The sequence below is a fragment of the Maylandia zebra genome, linkage group LG19 (assembly GCF_041146795.1).
Source record: "Maylandia zebra isolate NMK-2024a linkage group LG19, Mzebra_GT3a, whole genome shotgun sequence".
In the NCBI taxonomy this organism is placed as follows: domain Eukaryota; kingdom Metazoa; phylum Chordata; class Actinopteri; order Cichliformes; family Cichlidae; genus Maylandia; species Maylandia zebra.
Window position 1 is genome coordinate 12274601 of NC_135185.1, and position 18391 is coordinate 12292991.

The 18391-nt window shown below is 41.0% G+C and overlaps 2 protein-coding genes across 6 annotated transcripts; one reads left to right on the forward strand and one right to left on the reverse strand.

The window, feature by feature from the left end:
* The first annotated feature begins 1033 nt into the window (after nucleotides 1–1033).
* Nucleotides 1034–9713, forward strand: syf2 (SYF2 pre-mRNA-splicing factor). Of its 2 annotated transcripts, none has more exons than XM_004566572.4 (7): nucleotides 1034–1176; nucleotides 1471–1569; nucleotides 2762–2887; nucleotides 3299–3416; nucleotides 5358–5448; nucleotides 7128–7226; nucleotides 9356–9713. In XM_004566572.4, exons 1-7 carry the CDS (start codon nucleotides 1159–1161, stop codon nucleotides 9519–9521), a joined length of 717 nt encoding a protein of 238 aa, XP_004566629.1. In that variant the 5' UTR covers nucleotides 1034–1158; the 3' UTR covers nucleotides 9522–9713. The 2 variants fall into 2 exon arrangements, with proteins under 2 accessions (XP_004566629.1, XP_004566628.1); XM_004566571.6 differs by having other exon boundaries at nucleotides 1116–1176; nucleotides 1468–1569.
* Nucleotides 9714–12745: 3032 nt separating this feature from the next.
* Nucleotides 12746–17914, reverse strand: rsrp1 (arginine/serine-rich protein 1). 4 transcript variants are annotated; one of them, XR_013094678.1, is made up of 5 exons: nucleotides 17684–17914; nucleotides 14554–15145; nucleotides 13903–14464; nucleotides 13189–13682; nucleotides 12746–13094 (listed from the first exon to the last, which is right to left on the reverse strand). XR_013094678.1 is itself a non-coding variant. In XM_004566575.4 (5 exons), exons 2-5 carry the CDS (start codon nucleotides 15122–15124, stop codon nucleotides 12951–12953), a joined length of 948 nt encoding a protein of 315 aa, XP_004566632.3. In that variant the 5' UTR covers nucleotides 15125–15145; nucleotides 17684–17912; the 3' UTR covers nucleotides 12746–12950. The 4 variants fall into 4 exon arrangements, 2 of the variants coding, with proteins under 2 accessions (XP_004566632.3, XP_004566630.4); XR_013094677.1 differs by having other exon boundaries at nucleotides 13189–13685; XM_004566575.4 differs by having other exon boundaries at nucleotides 13189–13263; nucleotides 14307–14464; nucleotides 17684–17912.
* Between the last annotated feature and the right edge of the window lie 477 nt (nucleotides 17915–18391).

Here is an 18391-nt window from a genome sequence, read left to right on the forward strand (position 1 = left end):
TTTCAAAGAGACAGAAGTCGTACTTCCCAAAGTGCGACCTGCATCGACCAATCCACTCAGTCATGCTGGTTTCCATGACCGGTGCAAAAGTATTGAATTACTGTGAGCTAAATAATTAAACTGAGATTTCACGGCACTTATCAGTGATATGGGTGTTCATGTTTTTCATCACCCAAATTGTATGAGTCACTACTAAGTGTTTGAGTACCATTCAGCTGAAACGACACACTGACTTTACTGGATGGGCTTGGACCCCTGAGGCCCATCCATAACACCAACACTGGTCCCTGAGTCACTATAGAGGTAAGTGACCCATGCTTCCCAGTTTCTGTGCTTACTTTATAAAGAAATAAAGATAGCTTCTTAAAGATCTTTACAAAGCTCTACAGTTAATCCATCTGTGCCAGGAGAATTTTAATTTTTCCCCTTAAATCTTTGCATGATTATTTAATATTGTTAAGTGAGTCCATAAAAGGAGTAACTTAAAGTTTTTCACTGATTTTGTTTTTAAAGAAGAATTTTGAATATGGTCTTCAGTTATATTACTCTTGACGTTTAATTTAAAAATATTTTTTTTCCTTTTTATTTCAAGTTTAAGAAAGATACATTCTTCTTCCTTTTCTAGCCATTTTTTCAGTAATGAATAAAAGCTCCTTCAGCCCTTGAAATATAAATGTTTTTATACCTAAGTTGTAAATCTTTTAGATTTGTCTGTTCTTCTAATGATAGATTTTCTTTTTTTTATGTTGTTGGAGCTTTTATAAACTATTTTCTAAGTTCGTAATCTTCATCAATTCTTCCTACGTGAATTTTGTATAATAACTGTATTCTATAAATTCTGTATTTTATTTATTTATTTATTTGTATTACTTTTTATTATATTATTATATTATTTTTATTAAGTTTAGTGACTCGTCCATTAAAATTTAGTTGTTAAGTTGTTTATTTCAATAAAAATAAGTTGATGATCTGAAAGTGGAGCTGAGATTATATCATATTTGATTTCTGCCGTTATATGAACCGATGTTGTTCAGCAATTAATCGATTATCTTTGCTTTATTTACGTTTTGTTGTTGTAATTGCGTTGCTTTCTTCTTGTACGTAATATCCGGCGCTAGTGCTGAACTTCCTGTTTTCTTCCGCATCAATACCACAATAATGGCGTCTTGTAGCGAGGTTAGCGCTTTTTCCTTGTTATTTGTATTTTATTGAGGGTTTTTTTTATGGATAGTGGATACGGTAGATGGATGTAACTCGTTAGATTGCGATGTGTCGTTTTGCTGACAGAAGTTGTGTTTCTTCGTCGTGTTTGTTGGTTAAAATGTCGTGTTTTGTGTACGAGGCTAACGGGAATTTAGCGGCTAATAAGCGTTAGCTTTCTGACTGTCAGTTGTTCTCAGGCGTCTCTTCTTCATTGAACAGTTTGAATTAAAACGTTTTACTTGTATTGATAACTGTCTTTGTTAGCAGGGGTCTGCTGCAACTGCCGAAGAGGAGCCGACTGAAACTGTCACGTCCCAGAAGAGAGAAGCGAGACTGCGAAAATTTCGAGAGCTGCATTTCAAACGGGTGAGCTGTTTAACTTCAAAGCTTCAGTCAAATGTATCGTAAAATCACAGAAACCTCATGTTTAACCGCATGGTCAGCAAATTGGGGTCCCAAAGGCCGGAATCGATCCACTGTAGTGTGCAAACCAGTGGCATGTGAAAAACAAAGCTTGAATATGACCAGTATATCTCAAACATATCTCTCACGAATGATATCGAATCATCTTGAGCCCGAAAAAACATTCCTGTCACAAAGCAGAAGCTCACAAGCACAACAGCTCTATAAAGATTGGGCAAAAAAGGACTTGATTAATCATACAGGGTAGTGACAATAACGCAGTCATAAAGATGTTTGCAAAGCAGGTAATTTCTTTATTTTATATAAAACTCACTAGCACATCCTGCTCACTGCAGTATATTTGTTAATATAAGCAAATATATCACAGATAGAGACTTCAGCAATCACTTTTTGGTGTGACACCGGCCCAATGGATGGCAGTTGCAGTAAGGTCATTAACTAACCCAGTTTTTCAATGAAACGCACTGCTGCTCCTAGTGTCGTGATGGTGTGATTAATGTGGATAAAGTGAGATCTGCTGTTGAATATTTGTTTTTTAAAAGAAAATCTAAGGCTGTTCATCGGTTCTTGTTTACAAGAGAAGAACTTTTCTTCTAGTAAGGAAATAATGTTTTTAAGCTTGGGCTGCTGGTATCACTAGCAATGGACCATCAGGACCATGCAGCCATTATAACACCCCCCAGTGCATTTGGAGAGTAATCAGGGCATAAAGAATCACCTGCCAAGTCTAAATATTGCTTTGAAATTTTGCCACAAAATAAGCTTTAAAAAAAACCCACAAAAACCCCCCGTTTTTTTTAAAAGCTTATTTGCTGAAAGTTTAACTTCTAAAGGCGTGTTTTGGGGAATTGTAGGACTGAACGACAAGTTAAAAACACATTGTTATTGAATTGTAGGTTTCCAACAGTAGATATGTTAATGTACTATAACAGAAGATGTCTCTGTAAACATCTTCTAAAGATAAGTACTGTGTGTTACTCTTACTTTTCTTACCCATTTTGATCAAATTGGGCCAGGTGTGACCCATGAAATGAGGTATAGAGGTTTACAGGTGTATTGTATTTTAGTTTTTTCCCTTTTTTTCTTTCATGCAGCTTCTCCTCAAACCTGTCATTTGTGTTATTTGTCACTGCAGAATGAAGCACGTAAGCTCAATCACCAGGAGGTCGTGGAGGAAGACAAGAGGTTGAAGCTGCCCTCAAACTGGGAGGCTAAGAAAGCCCGACTGGAGTGGGAGCTTGCTGAAGATGACAAGAAAAAGGTATTTCAGTTTTTCTGTAGTCCTGGGTTGGTACACTGGATGTACTGATATACTGGTCCTAATTTCAGGCTAATTAAATACCATCATACCGAAGAACATGCAAAATCCCCACCAGGACTCTTAAAGTGATTTTTAGGTATCCACGACAGCTGTATTAACTGCATCCTTGTCAATCTCATATCATCACTAGTGCAGTTGCCCCAAAGTCTAAAGTGAATCACCTCCAGGCATTGTCAGAAAATTCTGTTTCTCTTCTATGTAGCACAACATAACGTGTTATCGCATCACCCAAAAATACTGTGGCAGTTTTATGCTGGATTTACTAGAATCAAAATATCTAAAAGTTTTGCGGTGGTGCAGCTGAATTTTTCCCAGTTTGAGCTGATTATTAAGTATCGATTACTGATTCAGGAGTGTGCTGCTCGTGGGGAGGACTATAACAGAGTGAAACTGCTGGACATCACTGCTGACGATGCAGAGAGGTGGGAGAGGAAAAAGAAGAAAAAGAATCCCGACACAGGATTTGCAGGTCGGTTGTTCCACTAAAGACAGATGCAGATTATTTTCTAATGACTCTATTCTTCTATTTATTAATGGCAAAAAATGTGTTAGAAAGTTGAGTCGGAGAAGGATGAGTGACAGATGACTTTATCATCTACTTGTGCAGTCTAACATTTTATAGTGTGGTTATTAGACTAATTGGTTAAATATGCCATCATAATAGCAGTGGTTGCAAAGCTGTAGAAACTAGCCACAACATGACCCTGCGTTTGTATTAGTGTCATCGCTGGCACTTAAAAAAAACAAAGAGGAAATAGTGAACAGCGACAAAAATCTGTGGTCGATCCCATTAAAGATTTGCTCATATTCGCCTACACGGTAATGTTAAGGTGTCAGTAAAATATTTGGCAGCAGGAAAAATGTAACAGGTCTGCCCAGATTTAACCAGCAGAGTGATCATAGACTGTTGCACAGCACTCACGATGCATTTAATTTTCACATCTTAGACTTAAAAAAGCTTTTACAGGCAGTGAACTTCAGTGTGCTGGTAAAAGCTGAATGATTTTCTCCTGGAAATTTGAGTTAATGTATAGAAGCAAATATCAGCGAGTGATTCTTCATTATGTCCAAGACTAAGATATTTTTTTCCACTATTTATTTAGTTAAATATGTCATATTTAGCAACAATGTTAGCTTCACCTCCTAATGGATGTAACATTTTTAGTCCGTTCTTTGCTCAGAGTTGCTATAAAAAAATTCCTAAATCACTTATAAGCTGAAATTCCTCTTGTTGGTACTTTCTAGGCTAATGTAAGACCTCTCTTAGGTCTTTCTAAGGAGACTAGGAGCACACCCTTCTATTTACTTTTTGTCAGCATACACAGAAACTCTGCAGCTGACCTGTATTCTTTGGAAGAGCCAGACTGTCACCAGCCTACCAAAAAATGTCTGTTTGAATCAAGTTTGAAGCTCAGGCTAACAGCACCACCTTATTTAGCTTGAATCCTAAAAGAATTCTAATCTGATTGCATGATTCTCATCCTCTTTAACGTCCAGCATGATTGCTGAACAATGTTTAATACGGTGTAAAAATAGACCACGTCTAATGATTGTATTGGCTGAGGAATCCTTTTGCAGATGTTATAAGGTGATCAGATCAAACAGCTTTATTTTAGCCGTGGGCAACCCTCTTGTCACGCCAAAGAGCCTCAGTCCAATCATTTACTAGATACTTACTTAACTTAATTTACTCTTGAGAAAGTGGTGCACCGTGATTCTCGTCTTCTGTTTAGTTTCCAATTTCTTTATCACAAAAAATTCGAGTGACATAGATGAATGAAAGATGCTTTGAGCCGACATTACAGCAAAATGTAGGGAGCCAGCTTCTTATGGAAATGCTTGTTTTTGCTATTTGTACCATTCTTTCTGTCCATTTTGGTGCTGGTTGGATTTTTCTGACTGTTTGGTAGCCGTTACTTTTCATCACACCATCTGTACTTTTTCAGTGATGGCAAGGTTTAGTGTAGCTCCTATTGGAAGAGTTGGAATAGAAGGTGAATGCCTTTGTGGATAGCTTTTATCTTTACCAGGATCTTTGTGACTAGGAACAACCTTTAGCATCAGGAAGCTTTGTGAACACAGATCCTGGCCTTACCGTGTCAGACTGCTCCTGCTTTAATCTGCTGGGAAAAAAACATTTGCTGTGTCTCCTAAATATGGCTGCCATGTGTGGCATCAAAACCTCCCCTGAATTAAAACCTCTGGGGAGAAAATAATCAGCAGAGGGGCTTCAAAAAAAAAGGGAGGGGGGGGGCTGAGGTGGAGAGATGCCTCTTCAGCCCTCCTTAACAAGCCGCAGATTGTGATTGCTGAGCCTCGTGCCTGCTTGCTGTTTGTTCCACTAATTATAACTCTTTTTCTTTTTTCCTTTCCTCCTCTCACACACAAACGCACACATGATGGACTACAGGATATGCAGAAGCCCAGTTCCGGCAGTACCAGAGGCTTACCAAGCAGATCAGGCCAGACATGGAAAATTACGAGAAGCAAAAGGAGGAAAGGTGAGTTGGGCCTCCGTCAGACCCCAAGCAACCTCTGTATTCTCCAGCCAGGTGGTGAGTGGCTGCTGGCAGGGGAAATATGAACGTATAGATATAGAGGCACACAGCACCTTACTTGAAAGCTTCTTTAGTTTGCCTGGAAGGCACCAACTTGTTTGCAAAGACTCAAAATCACAGAACTGGGGACGTTTGCGTTCCCAGTACACCCTCCACTGGCATTCATCGTCGTCACACAGGAAGTCGCTGCAGTATAGCAATAGTTGCTGTCGCTTGGACAATACCACCACATCAATCTCCTACCAAAAATTGTGCAAACTGGCCGAAGCAACGCCAAAATGGCAGCTGACATTGATTTTTTTTTTTTTGGCACATCACCATGTGACAGGGAGCAAACAGGGAATTGGAGCGACAAAAACGAGGCTCATTGTTTTACAGATTTACTACTGGCGCATCTTTGTAGTAAAACCCCCATTAAGGGCATCACTGCATCTTGGAACCAAAACTAGAAGAAGAAGAAAAAGAATCCTTTAATTGTCCCAGATGGGGAAATTTGGGTATAACAGCAGCAAGAAAGACACATATACAAACAAACAGTATACAAGACACAGAACAGAAACATAAACAATTTTTACATATTTACATCAAGGACAATGGTTACCAAAAACAGAGTACTGTACCATTATTAAATTAAATGAAGTTAAGAGGCAAAATCTGGTTATAGTGTGAATCGGTTGATAAAATAGTGCAAGTTACAGCGCTGATGTAAACATCTGTGTTTGTTGGGAGCAGTTCTGATTGTACAGTCTGACAGCTGCAGGGAGGAAGAACCTGCAGAAACGCTCCTTCATGCATCAAGGATGCAGCAGTCTGTCACTGAAGGAGCTCTGCAGTTCAGCAGCATTTACATGCATGGGGTGGGAGACTCTGTCCATCAGAGGTGTTATTTTGGCCAGAGTCCTTCTGTCTCCCACCACCTGCACTGGGTCCAAGGTGCATCCCAGAACAGAGCTGGCCTTCTTAATGAGTTTATCCAATTATTATTAACTAACGTATGTTGCAAGTTAGATTTTGTACGTTGATTAAAATAAATATTACATTTAACTGACTAGCACTTCTGGAGTCTTTATTAATCCGGTTACACAGACTACTCAAATTATGAAGAAATGTCCTTGGGAGTTAGTTTGACGAATTTCCTCTAACAGTGTAATAAAAATGATGCATGAGGAGGTCTTTCTGTGACCCGAACTGTGAAATTTCCAGTCAAGTAAAATTAATTGAGAAAATGAAGCTTGGTGATATTGATCTATAACGCCCACCATCATGTGTGTGCAAAGCATTTTCTGTATATTAATTCACATATCCCCGATTTTCCCTGGGCGATATGTTAACTTAGCTGCACACTCCAGAAATAATTTAAAGATTTATTTTTTTTAATGTGGAGAATGCGCACCAAGGTCAGAGAGGAATTCACTGCCCTGGAGGTGTTTTCCAGACTGTAAAAGCCGCCACATGCAGAACCATGAAGGATGCACCATCACGACTGGCCCCAAAGCGACATCATCTTCCCTCATTGGGATGTGCATAATCACAATGATGGGATAGAAAAGTGGATTTAGGAATGTTAAAGTGCCGATTATCTGTGGTTATGCATTTCTAATTGTTTTGCTGGTGCTCCACAGCGGTGAGGACTTCCACCCCACGTCCAATAGCCTGATCTACGGCACCCATGTTCCCACAAAGGATGGCATTGACCGCATGGTGGAGGATGTTGAGAAACAGTAAGTCACACTTTTCACGAAAGCAGTTCCCTATCCACTTCTGACCATCTCTTAATTTTATATCTACACCAGCCTGATTCACGGGGCAGACCGCTAAGATAAACCTCTGTACCCACTGATGCTCTGTGGTTACACAAAATCAAGCATGTGACGTAAAACAGAATTTTATCCACCTGTGGCTGTGTGGAAGAAAAGCCAAGCACTGATTTGGTTAAAGCTTGGTTATTATGATTGGTTTGCACCATCAAAGCTGCACAAAATGTTTGTTTTGTCTCAGGATGACCGTGGGTTCATGTCAGTTAAATCCCTGCTTCCCAATGCTGGCACACCACAAACGCAGTGTGAAGATAAGCAAAGGCAATGGGAGGCAATCTCTGAGTGGAAGAATTCAACCCCGGACCATAAATTCTGGTCCAAATGAGGATAGGAGGCAGTTCATTATCTGCCACCTTCTGACCAAGGTTTAAACTGAGTTTTCAAATACTGGGAAGTTCAACCTGCTAAACTGAACATAACCGTAACCAAGCTGGCAGGGTCACGTCTTGTTATGCCAGGAAGAGGAGGTGATTGGTTGTGCAATTTGACAAGAAAGTTTGAGCAATAAGTTGGTGACAAGCAGCGGGCTGCTAACTGCCTATGAAAGCTCCGTTGTGCTGCAGTCACACCGAGGAAAACAGTGGTTGGAGACCGGAGCACAATCAAGATACTGCAAAATAGTTGCTTCAGAAGACTGGGACCAGGTGTCGTGTTCAAAGCAACTTTTATGGTAATAAGACAAAGTTTGTTTGTTTACAGCCCACGAGTAAAGGGTCAATTACATGCAGTCTGTTTGTGATAATACAGAAATTGACTTTAAAAAATGTGAAATTTGTTGCTTGTCTTCAGACACAGAAAGTCACATCAAACTTCCAGAACCTCAGAGATTTGAAACAGAACTTCGAAAATGCCTCAAGAAATCGTGATGTAGTTTCAATCACTTGAGATCCATCAAAAACAAGATGCACCCGTTGGTGAAATGACTGTACAAACTCCATGACTGTACAAAGTCCAACTGCGATTGTTTGTAGATGGGTTGCCTCACACTGACGAGCATGCAACGTCTTCAGCCTCTGGGTGACCTGTTTCTTGCTGCAGCTGCTTGTAGTCAGTCTCCGAATGTGGAAAAAAATCAGTGCGGTGACAACAAAACCACCAGTGTTTCATAATAGCAACAAAGTTGCCACCCTGTGTTAATGTGACCGAGCCATTGCTCGTCTCATAAGTGACCGTTGGTTCTTGATATGATAATCATAACATCACATGTGACATCCATGAGCTATGATGCTTTTATGTATTTCAAATGTTCAAATATGACATTGGTTTTTGGGGGTGTTTTGAAAATTGTTTGCAGCCAGTGACTGGATGTCTCCTCCCTTGAAATTCTCCAGCAGACCTGCAGAGCCTTGCAGATGTTTTCAGTTCAGAACTTTCAGACAGAACTGTGTTGAATAAAGTTCGGAGATCTCACAGATTAAATGAGTGTTGGCCAGTCTGTAAGTGACCGACTAGGTCACGTGATGGTGGAACCGGGTCATAGTCGGGGAACTGTCAAACCTGAACAGCCTGTGTGCACGGCTAAATGTCAGACAGATGGTGTGATGCTTTTGCAAAGCTTTATGATAACCACACTGGAGGCTACTTTAAGGTGGCGAGACAAAGAGGTCTAACAGTACCTTCTGCCTCACTCACTTTTAATGTCACTCAGCTGAAGGTTTTCTCTTTCCTCCAGAAATCTTTGACCTTTTTCTTACCCCGGTCTTCCCCCAAGCTCTTCTATATTTAAGACAGTCGAAGGACTGTGTTGGAGATGCAACTGCAGGGCATTAGACAAGGATTCGGTTGCCAGGGTATGACGCACAACAATGCTTTGAAGACACGGTGGATGAGGAGTAGGAGCTCACAAATTGACAGTATTTTCCTCCGAGTATGTGCGCTAGGTTTTCCATCGCTACTCGGCTTGCCAAATTTAAAAATGCATGCTTCCAAATTATTGCCTGCAGCCAGTTATTGTTATTGGATCTGCCACAGTTGGAGGCCACGCCAGTTTATGAAAATGTCTCTAAGCTGCTTTTATTTTTGCTTTGTGTCAGGATTGAGAAGCGGTCCAAGTACAGCCGACGCAGGGCCTACAACGACGACGCCGACATCGACTACATCAACGAGAGGAACGCCAAGTTCAACAAGAAGGCGGAGCGTTTCTATGGCAAATACACAGCAGAGATCAAGCAAAACCTGGAGAGGGGCACAGCGGTGTAGAGCGTCAGGTCACTTTAGAGCTTCGCTTTTTATTTTTTCCTTCTTGCTTAAAGTCTCTGTGTTTATGAGCGAAAATGCAGTGTTGCCAGGTTTTTGAGCTGACATATGTAAAAAAAATTTGTTTTACTTGTACAGTATGAAAAGTCTGTCTCTGAACTCTTATTTTTTAATAAACCACTTCCAATTATCTCATTATCTTGCACACTTGTTGTGCTTTTTTTTTTTTCCTGTGGCTGCTTCTGTGTGTGGTCTCATGACGAGAGCGATTTTGAGCGTGAGAATGAACTGTTAGCTCACCATTGAATCTCTTTGGGGGCATGTTTAGCACAGAATGTCAGCCAACAGGGTTTCAGCGTAGGTGCACGAAGAGAACGGGACACGGAGCAACAGCAATTCAATTTATCGCTTTTATCATCTGCATCTTGCCACTAACTTCCCCAGAGCAGATATGTGAACACAAAGCCTTGTGACTTCAGAGCAGACATGCAAACAGCTTTCCATGCCTGAACGTAGGGTCACTGTGCCCTCTACTGGATAAGCAGCGACAGGACAGAGCCAGAAGGGTTAAATGACATGAAATGTGTCCTTACTTGAAATTTATTTTATTTGGATGAGTCAGACCCTTAAATTTATGAGATCTTCTTAAACACAATGCATGTTTATGTTTTGCTGATAAAAAGCAGGGGAAGTCTTCAGATTTTCCTTTTGATATCTGACTTGCTGTTGGTGTTCAGGTTTAAGAAGTCTTATCTGATTAGCCTGAGGACACTGGCTGTAGAAACGTTGCATAAATTCAGTTGTGTCTGACACTTTTGATTCATTCACAGCCAACCGACAGTTGGTGTGTCCTATAAAGCAATACTGATTTAAAACTAAGGCACAACTGATGCCAATGTCTGCTCATAAAGGTGGGGGATCATTGAGTCACGCAGAAATGTCAGGATAAACCTGTCTTCTCACCTTTTCCTGTTAAAACAAGCTCAACGCTTGCTTTGTGTGTCAGTACTAAGTAATCAGCAGTATCTCCCATCAGTCATTAATCACAATTACAAGTCAGCTTACAGCCAGAGACGTTTAGTCTGGCAGTAAGGCGCTCAAAGCGGTGAATCCACCTTTGAATATCTTAGTATCAAGCTCAGATTTACCAGTATCGCACTATTTATATTGTATTTAATATTTTCCAGGAAAAATATTAAATACATGTGCAAACATACTTTGAAATACATTAGGCACATCCTGAACTGTTCTCCAACACCACTATTTAAAATGTAGCTCCAAGAACATCCCCTTAAGAAAGTTTTTGCATTCAAAGTTGGCTGCCCATGGTGCCTACCCTGCAGGATGATAATACTCCATCACCCTTTGCAGTGTAAAAGAAAAACTACACTACAAAAATGTCTTACCCATTGGAAGCCAAATCTAGTGAAGTCAGGCCCAGTCAAGTAAATGTACAGCATTATAACTAGAGGTGTTAACCTGGGCTAAAACAGAACAAGTGGAAGTGTCATGTCATGCTATGTTACAACAGGTACAGATTTACCAATAACTGTTCTAAAAGATTTAATTTTAACACCTGGAGGCGTCTTAAAAATGCATCCACCTTTGTGCTTAACGACAATAAATGTCCATTCCCCAAAAAGTGCTATAAAAACTTTATATATTCATATTTTTTTTCACTTTAAATTGGTCAGTCTTTTAAAACTATTTCTCCCTGAAATATTTATATAAAGTTTTAATTATATTTTCGTTGTTTTAACCCTTTAAATACCAGTTTCATTACATGAGCACCCTGTTTTTTTAGCCCCAAAAAACAAAAAAACTAAATATTTTCAAAAAAAACCATTTGAAGTAATATTTGATTGTTATTATAATTAGGCCTTCAGATGGACAAAAGATTGGCACCAAAATGAATTTTGACCTGCCATTATTTTTTTTGCAGGAGCACATTAAAAAAATCCATGAAAAATGCAAATTCCCCAAAAGTGCAATAAAAATATTAAATATTAAATTTTTTTTTCACTTTAAATTGGTCAGTCTTTTAAAACTACTTCTCCCTGAAATATTCATATAAAGTTTTAATTATATTTTCGTTGTTTTAACCCTTTAAATCCCAGTTGTATTACAAAAAAACTAAAAAAAAACCTAAAAAACTAAATATTTTCCAAAAAAAACATTTGAAGTAATATTTGATAGTTAATATAATTAGGCCTTTAGATGGTCCAAAGATCGGCACCAAAATTAATTTCGATCTACTTTAAAAAAAAATTTCCGGAACCGAAAATAGTCTCCAGGCGGTCAATGCTGGTCCTCTAGGCCGAAATTAGTGCCTCTTCCCGGGGTAAGTTGCGACGAAGAACCGGGGCATGTTGCGTGGGACTCCTTTCTCCAGCAGACACATCCATACCACGTGACAACAAATACGTCATTTCCTGTTGATTGAAAAAAAAAAAATCCACGGATTGGTCTCGCCCGATCAGCGGGCATAGCCGGTGATGCAAGCCGGAAATCAGACTTCCTTTCCCGCAGTTCAGTTCTGCAGCCCGCTGTTTTCGAGCAGAGGTCAAATGTGAAGCAAGGGCGCCACTCGGTGGACAAATAAAAAAATTACAACTATAAGGTCTCTAGTTAAAAACAAAACCTAAGGTGGAAACCTGACGATCCCTTAAACCTTAATTTTTCTGGCGTGAAAAATAGCGTTTATAATGGGTTTCAATGGGACAATTTTTGTCCAAAGGCATAAAGGTGGATGCATTGCTGTAGCTTAGCCATTTTAGGCTAATTTAATGAATTTACACCACAATTAAAAAAAAAAAGTTAAAAAAAGATTCTTTGACAAATTTGGCTTTAATCCACTCAACACAGTGAAAATGGTTTAAAACTAAAAATTCAAAAGACAATAAATGTCCTTAAGACCCTCCAGGGGTTAATGTTCAAGGTTTTGGAGATGCACTTTTTGATCTGCGTTACCACTGCTTGAATCAGCTGAACAAATCAGATCTGACAATTGAGGTCAGGAACCTTCTGGAAGCAGGCCTTTATATAACCAACCTTGCAGGCAGTGGAAATGCTGACACCATGTGGCTATTTCAGATACTGCAGGTCACTTTCCAGCTGATTTCCAACTACTAAACCCTTGGGGGTTTAAGTGGGGAAAAAAAGAAATTACACAAGTCTCTTTGGCACTGCTGCATCTTCACGTATGAAAGGACGTCCAGAAACAAGTATTATGTGAAATAACTTTATTGAGTTTATAAACATCACAAAAAACACAAGGAAACAAAAAAAAAATAATAATCCCACCTGAACGATTCTTCACTTCTTCCCACAAATCTTTAACATCTGCAAGAAAACACCGATGTGTGAACATCTCATATGTACAGTATATACAGCATGTACAGTGTCCATGTGCTCTGCCCCGCAAGTGCGGGTTTAGGTATGTTTGCGTGCACTCGAGGATTGGCCTGATCTGACTGGGATCCACTGGCCGTAGGGCTTCCTACGCTCTACGCTGTCCACTCGGGGAGTTACCTTTGCTGTAGGAGGAGCTGCAGCTGTTGGCTTAGCAACAGAGTTCTGAAAACAAACAATTTTTATTTTATTTTATTATCACGAGTGATTCAGAGCAGTGTGAAACAAAGGAAGACTCACTTTAGTTTAGGTCACTTACGTTAATGCTGAAAGCAATTTTTCCTTTCTGGGACGACCTTGGGCTGGAGACGTCATCAGGCTCCTCCTGTGTGCCCTGTTGAAAAACAAGGACAACAAGTAGTTACTCACAAGCCCCAAACTGGAGGCAGAGTGAGCTTTGACAGTTTGTGAAGGTCATATTAGATTAACTGCTTCTAACACAGTTAAGCTTTTCTACTGCGTAGGTAGGTATAACTTCAACAAACTACAGCTCTCATGCAACCCCCAAACACTTAATCCAAGCTTCAAGGTAAGACCTTGAAACAGAATCTCAAAACAAATTATTAAAAAAAATAAAATAATAATAAAAAGAAAAATATACAGTTTCAGAATGGTGGTCACGCAGCTTTCCCAGCCCCTTAGCACACACCATGTGTACCAACTTATCTTTGGTATATGGAGAGGAGTTCTTCATCTGTTTTTAGCTCTATAATGCAGTCCACACACGTGCGCTCCATCAGCGAGTGGAGGGCTCTGCTAAATAAACAACCCACTTCAACTGCAAGCATAAATACATTTGTAATATCAAATTTTTACTTCCTTTCTACAAGGTGAATCAGTAATAACACATCTGAGTTGGCTGCATCTATGTGTGCAATTAGCAAGTATCTAAAATGTGAGATGTGACATCTACATTTGCATTTATTTGGCCTCTAGTGGAGAAAATGCAGATTGTGAAGATTACAAGGAGTACATTTTGTTATCACCCAAGTCACATGACAGCCCTTTAATCCCAGGTGCCGATGAGTGAAGGAGACCACTGTCATGTCATCTATGAAGACAGGAATAAATAAAGAGCATGTGTTCCCCTCAAGGTCCAAAAGGTTAAACAAGACAGGAAAGTCAACAACACAGACCACAATATAGTCACAGCTATAAAGTCTGAGTGCTGAATCATTTAAAAACAATGCATTAACCTCTACCTTGTGATTAAAAGTTAGAGAGCACTGCTGTGCACAGGAGATATTTCTAAGCTTCTTCATATCCCTCGTCTTTATATGGAAAGAAAATGCACATCAAAATCTTTAGAGTATTAAAAGCTCCGCCTTCAGTGAATGGCAGGTTCCACATACAGGTAACGTTTCCTCCCACACTCACCTGTGCTGCGGTCTTTTCGGAGCCGTGTCTCACCCTTTTCTCTGGCTCACGCTCGGGTTCTGACAGGATTGGTTTCACACTCTCAGGAAGTTCCAGTTTCTCCACTCCCAGAATCTTCATGGCGTTTGCCTTTGCAGCTTCGAGGAGTTCCCTTTTATCTGCTCGACACAAACCAAATGAAGACATTTAATACGAGCATTATTACTGCTTGCTGCCAATTTCTACTGACATCAACTACAGAGCTTACCACACAGACTGAGGCTGACAGAACGTCCAACAGATCGGGATCGGCTCCTGGATGAGGATTGTGAAAATCTGCATCGATACTGGCTCACGCGGCCCCTGGACCTGCGGAAGGATGACCTGGATCGGGAAATTGAGCGGGACCTGGAGGGAGACCTGTACCGTCTGCGATGCGAGCATCTGGCTGGCGAGCGGCTGAATGAGCGAGTGTGGGCCCTGTAACAGCGGGGTGGGGAATGACTAGAACGACCTCTGCTGCGTCTGCTGTGGTCGTCACATCGACAGCGAGAGGAGCGTCTGTGGCAGCGGGGGTAGGAGCGTGACCTGGAGCGAGAAGACCTGCTCCTGGAAGAAGATGAGGACGATGAAGATGATGATCTGTAATAGCGTCTGCGTCTGTCGCGCCCTCTGTAAGAGCCTGAGGAGTGGCTGCTGTCATAGCTGCTCCTGGACACAGAGCGGGATATGGAATAGGATCGGGATGACCTGGGGCTTTTCTGGTCAAAGATCACATTGAGGCCATCGCTCTGGCGAGCACGGGCCATTTCGGAATGAGAGCCTGTTCCCTTGGCCATTATCTGGTCTTCTGTCAAAGGCTGGAAAGAGAAAAGAAAACCTGCATAAAACGACAAGAACACTAAAATTACTAAGCTTTTTTTTCCCCTCCCCCTGTCTCCTCCCCTGGTGCAAGTCCCTACTACTAGATTTACTAGCCCTGCGCAAATTTGCATAAATTCCCCTGAACCCAACACCCTGCTTTCACAGGCCTTCAGCTCCATTGTTCTCCTGCTTTTTTTGTGCAAACACCCCCTGCCCCCCAACCAGGAGAGATTCTGGTCTTTCCTTACCTGCAAAGCTACTTTCCTTCCTTACCTGCAACCTACAATACACTATGGTAGTTTTTATGTGCAATATTTCTCATGCATGCCTGTCCATAAACATACATACACACACAGAGTACATATATTTATATAGCCACAACTTACATAACATGCATAAAGTCTAGTTACACACACACACACACACACACACACACACACACACACACGTCCATATTTATGTTTCCAGACGTTTGTATAGTGCACTTTCTATACTGTGCTCTGTGTACAGTTTTTATTTTTGCTGCTTTTGTCTTGCACTGTCCACTTTTCTGCAATAACAATGCAGATTTTCCACTTGTGGGACTAATGTCGATTTGCTGCGTGCGCAACATTGCCATTTGTTTACTCCGATCCAAGGCCAAACCTCTGTTACAACCTTCAGAAATTCCTACCAAATCGATACAAAAGACAGACATTCACAATATATGGGTACACAAGTCTGTTTTATTTCAGCGTTTCAAACTTTACAGCGTTTGCAGACCCAGTGTCCATCATCCCTGCATTTGGCACAGGTGAATTTCTGACATGTTGCACAGGTAAACCTGCTGCGATTCCCGTTGCGGCTCTCTTGCACTGCGTTGTCTTTACAGTCCCTGGCACAGCAGCTGCAGCAGCTTGCCTCTGTGCTAATATTTCCTTGTGCTGTATGAATCGGCAACGAAGTTCCTGAGCTAGAAGACTCAGAAACAATCTTCTTTTGCCTGACCACCCTGTACATGCCTTGTACAAAATGTAGGCATTCACCACCGCCAGGTCCAGTATATTGCAGAAAACCGCTACTGGCCACCTGCGTGTTGCTGCTCTTACGGAATACATCCGCGCAAGTTGAGGAAGTTCACGCCAGACTTTATTCACTGTGCCCCTTAACGTCGTTTTGCGTTGCAGCAGTCTGTGCGACAGTGACAGTGAAGTAAAGAAATTGTCCATTGTGACATTTCTCCCATCAAACAAAAACAGTTTCATGACCACGTTCTCTGCCAGCCTCTCTCCCTTCTGATCACTGGGGTCCTTTCCCAAGTAAGGAGATGCACTGTGGACATATTCCTCTTCCGTGGAGGCATGTTGGTTTCTTGTTCCGTCTCCTTTTCAGATTCTTCTGAGGAGATATCAGTGGCCTGCTGGACAAATGAAACCTCTCCATCATCAGTCTGCTTCGTCCATTTCCTGAAGCAAGGCAAAGCCTGTTGCGTGGAGAGGTTCTTCCTGCTGGCAGTGATATGGAGGCCATCCTGATGTGTGTGTGATTCTCCCGCCTGGTCGGTCTGCATTTATGCACAGCGCTGTGCTGTAGTAATGCAATGCCAGTCATACACATACACAGTCACAATGGAATAATGGAAGATCTGTGCTGAGAGTCAGGGAAGGTGTGAATGTGTGCCTTTCATAATTGCAGATCAGTCAATGTGTGGGATATTTTATAGACATTTGTGACGGTTGTAACAGAGGTTTGGCCTGTCTTGGATCTGAGCTACTCTGAGTAAACAAATGCATTATCCATTATCCTTGAGGCCTGGCACATTGCAGACCTCAAGGATAATGGGTGGTTGGCACAACAAAAGCTGGAGGAGAAACGAGCTGACGACCTGTGAAAATCTCAGCAGGGGTGATTTACACCTCAGAACTTGCACCAGAAAATAAAAAAGCCAGTAATTCTAGTAGGTGTTGGATTGAGGGAAGTTACGCAAATTTGTGCAGGTTTAGTACATCTAGTGTTAAGTGATCAACACGCCTCAGTAATTTTAAATACTTTACTGGAACGAAGTCTTTTTAATGTGGCATTACCACCACTTTCTCAATGACCTAGAGAGAAAGATCCCTAGAGCAAAACGCGACTGCAGACTACTGGTAAATCACATTTCAAGGCAAGCTAAAACTAAAAACTGCTCCCTGAACATTAAACAGCTTATAAAAGGAATACTTTAAGTTACATTCTGTGTTAGAAACGTGTGTCAGCGGTTAAAGTCTATTAAAAGACAGCATAACCGTTGCATAACCACTCTGCTGCCCCTAGTGAGCAAAGCAGTGTTGTGTAACCTCACCGGCTAAACCGGCTTGAACTGGAAAGTTCCAGGTTGACGTAACCCTGAGCTAACGCGTCTCCATCGTTGAGCAACATTCGCAAATAATAACTTATCCACATCACTCAATTTGCATTAGTCACAACCTTTTTTGTTTGTTTGTTTTTAATCTGAAACCGTTTCGTGTAACTCTAACTTAGAAATAAAATAAAGCCAACGGCGATGTTTGTCTTACCAGTTCGACTGTAACTAGAAGGTCTTCTTTCTGTTGAAGTCGATTCAAAGGGCAAACGCTGTGGCAAATTGTTGCCCCCCAGAAGTATATCAAAAGACGAAAAGCTGTCAGAGAAACTCAAAATGCTCGAATTTGTTGGTTTGTAGCCAATTAGCTCAGAAAAAAAGCGACCGTAGCGTCTTCCTCGAAGTTCACTCTTCCACCGTCGTCACTCTAATGTAGGCGGGGAGAGACCGCAGCGGGCTTTAAACCTGCTTCTGGAAATTTCCATTCACGTGATGTTCGCGACGATTGGATTCTTTTGAATGACTCGCGGGCTTAACGACTCTTTTTAGGAACAAAATAAGTCGAGTTATCTTCCCTTTAGCGGCTTCTGCTTTTTTAAATCTCCGCAATATTCATTCTTCCTTTAATCGTTGTTTATGAATCGTGCCATATTTGTGTTTCTACAATCAGTATAGGTTAAAAACAAGGTAAAAGAAACCGATTCAGCGGGTAACTGATACGGTTGGTGAAAATAATCAAATCGTTCAGGGCGACCGATAAACCCACTGAGAAAAAGGCGCATTGAGGGTTTTGTGTTTTGAAGGCCTCAGTGCTGCAGAAAAAGCTGCACACGCAGTTCTGAGATGCAGTAAAAGCTATTATTTAAGTATTATTTATAGAGGAGTTTAATCCTGATACCGAGCAAAGATTAGGATGGATGTA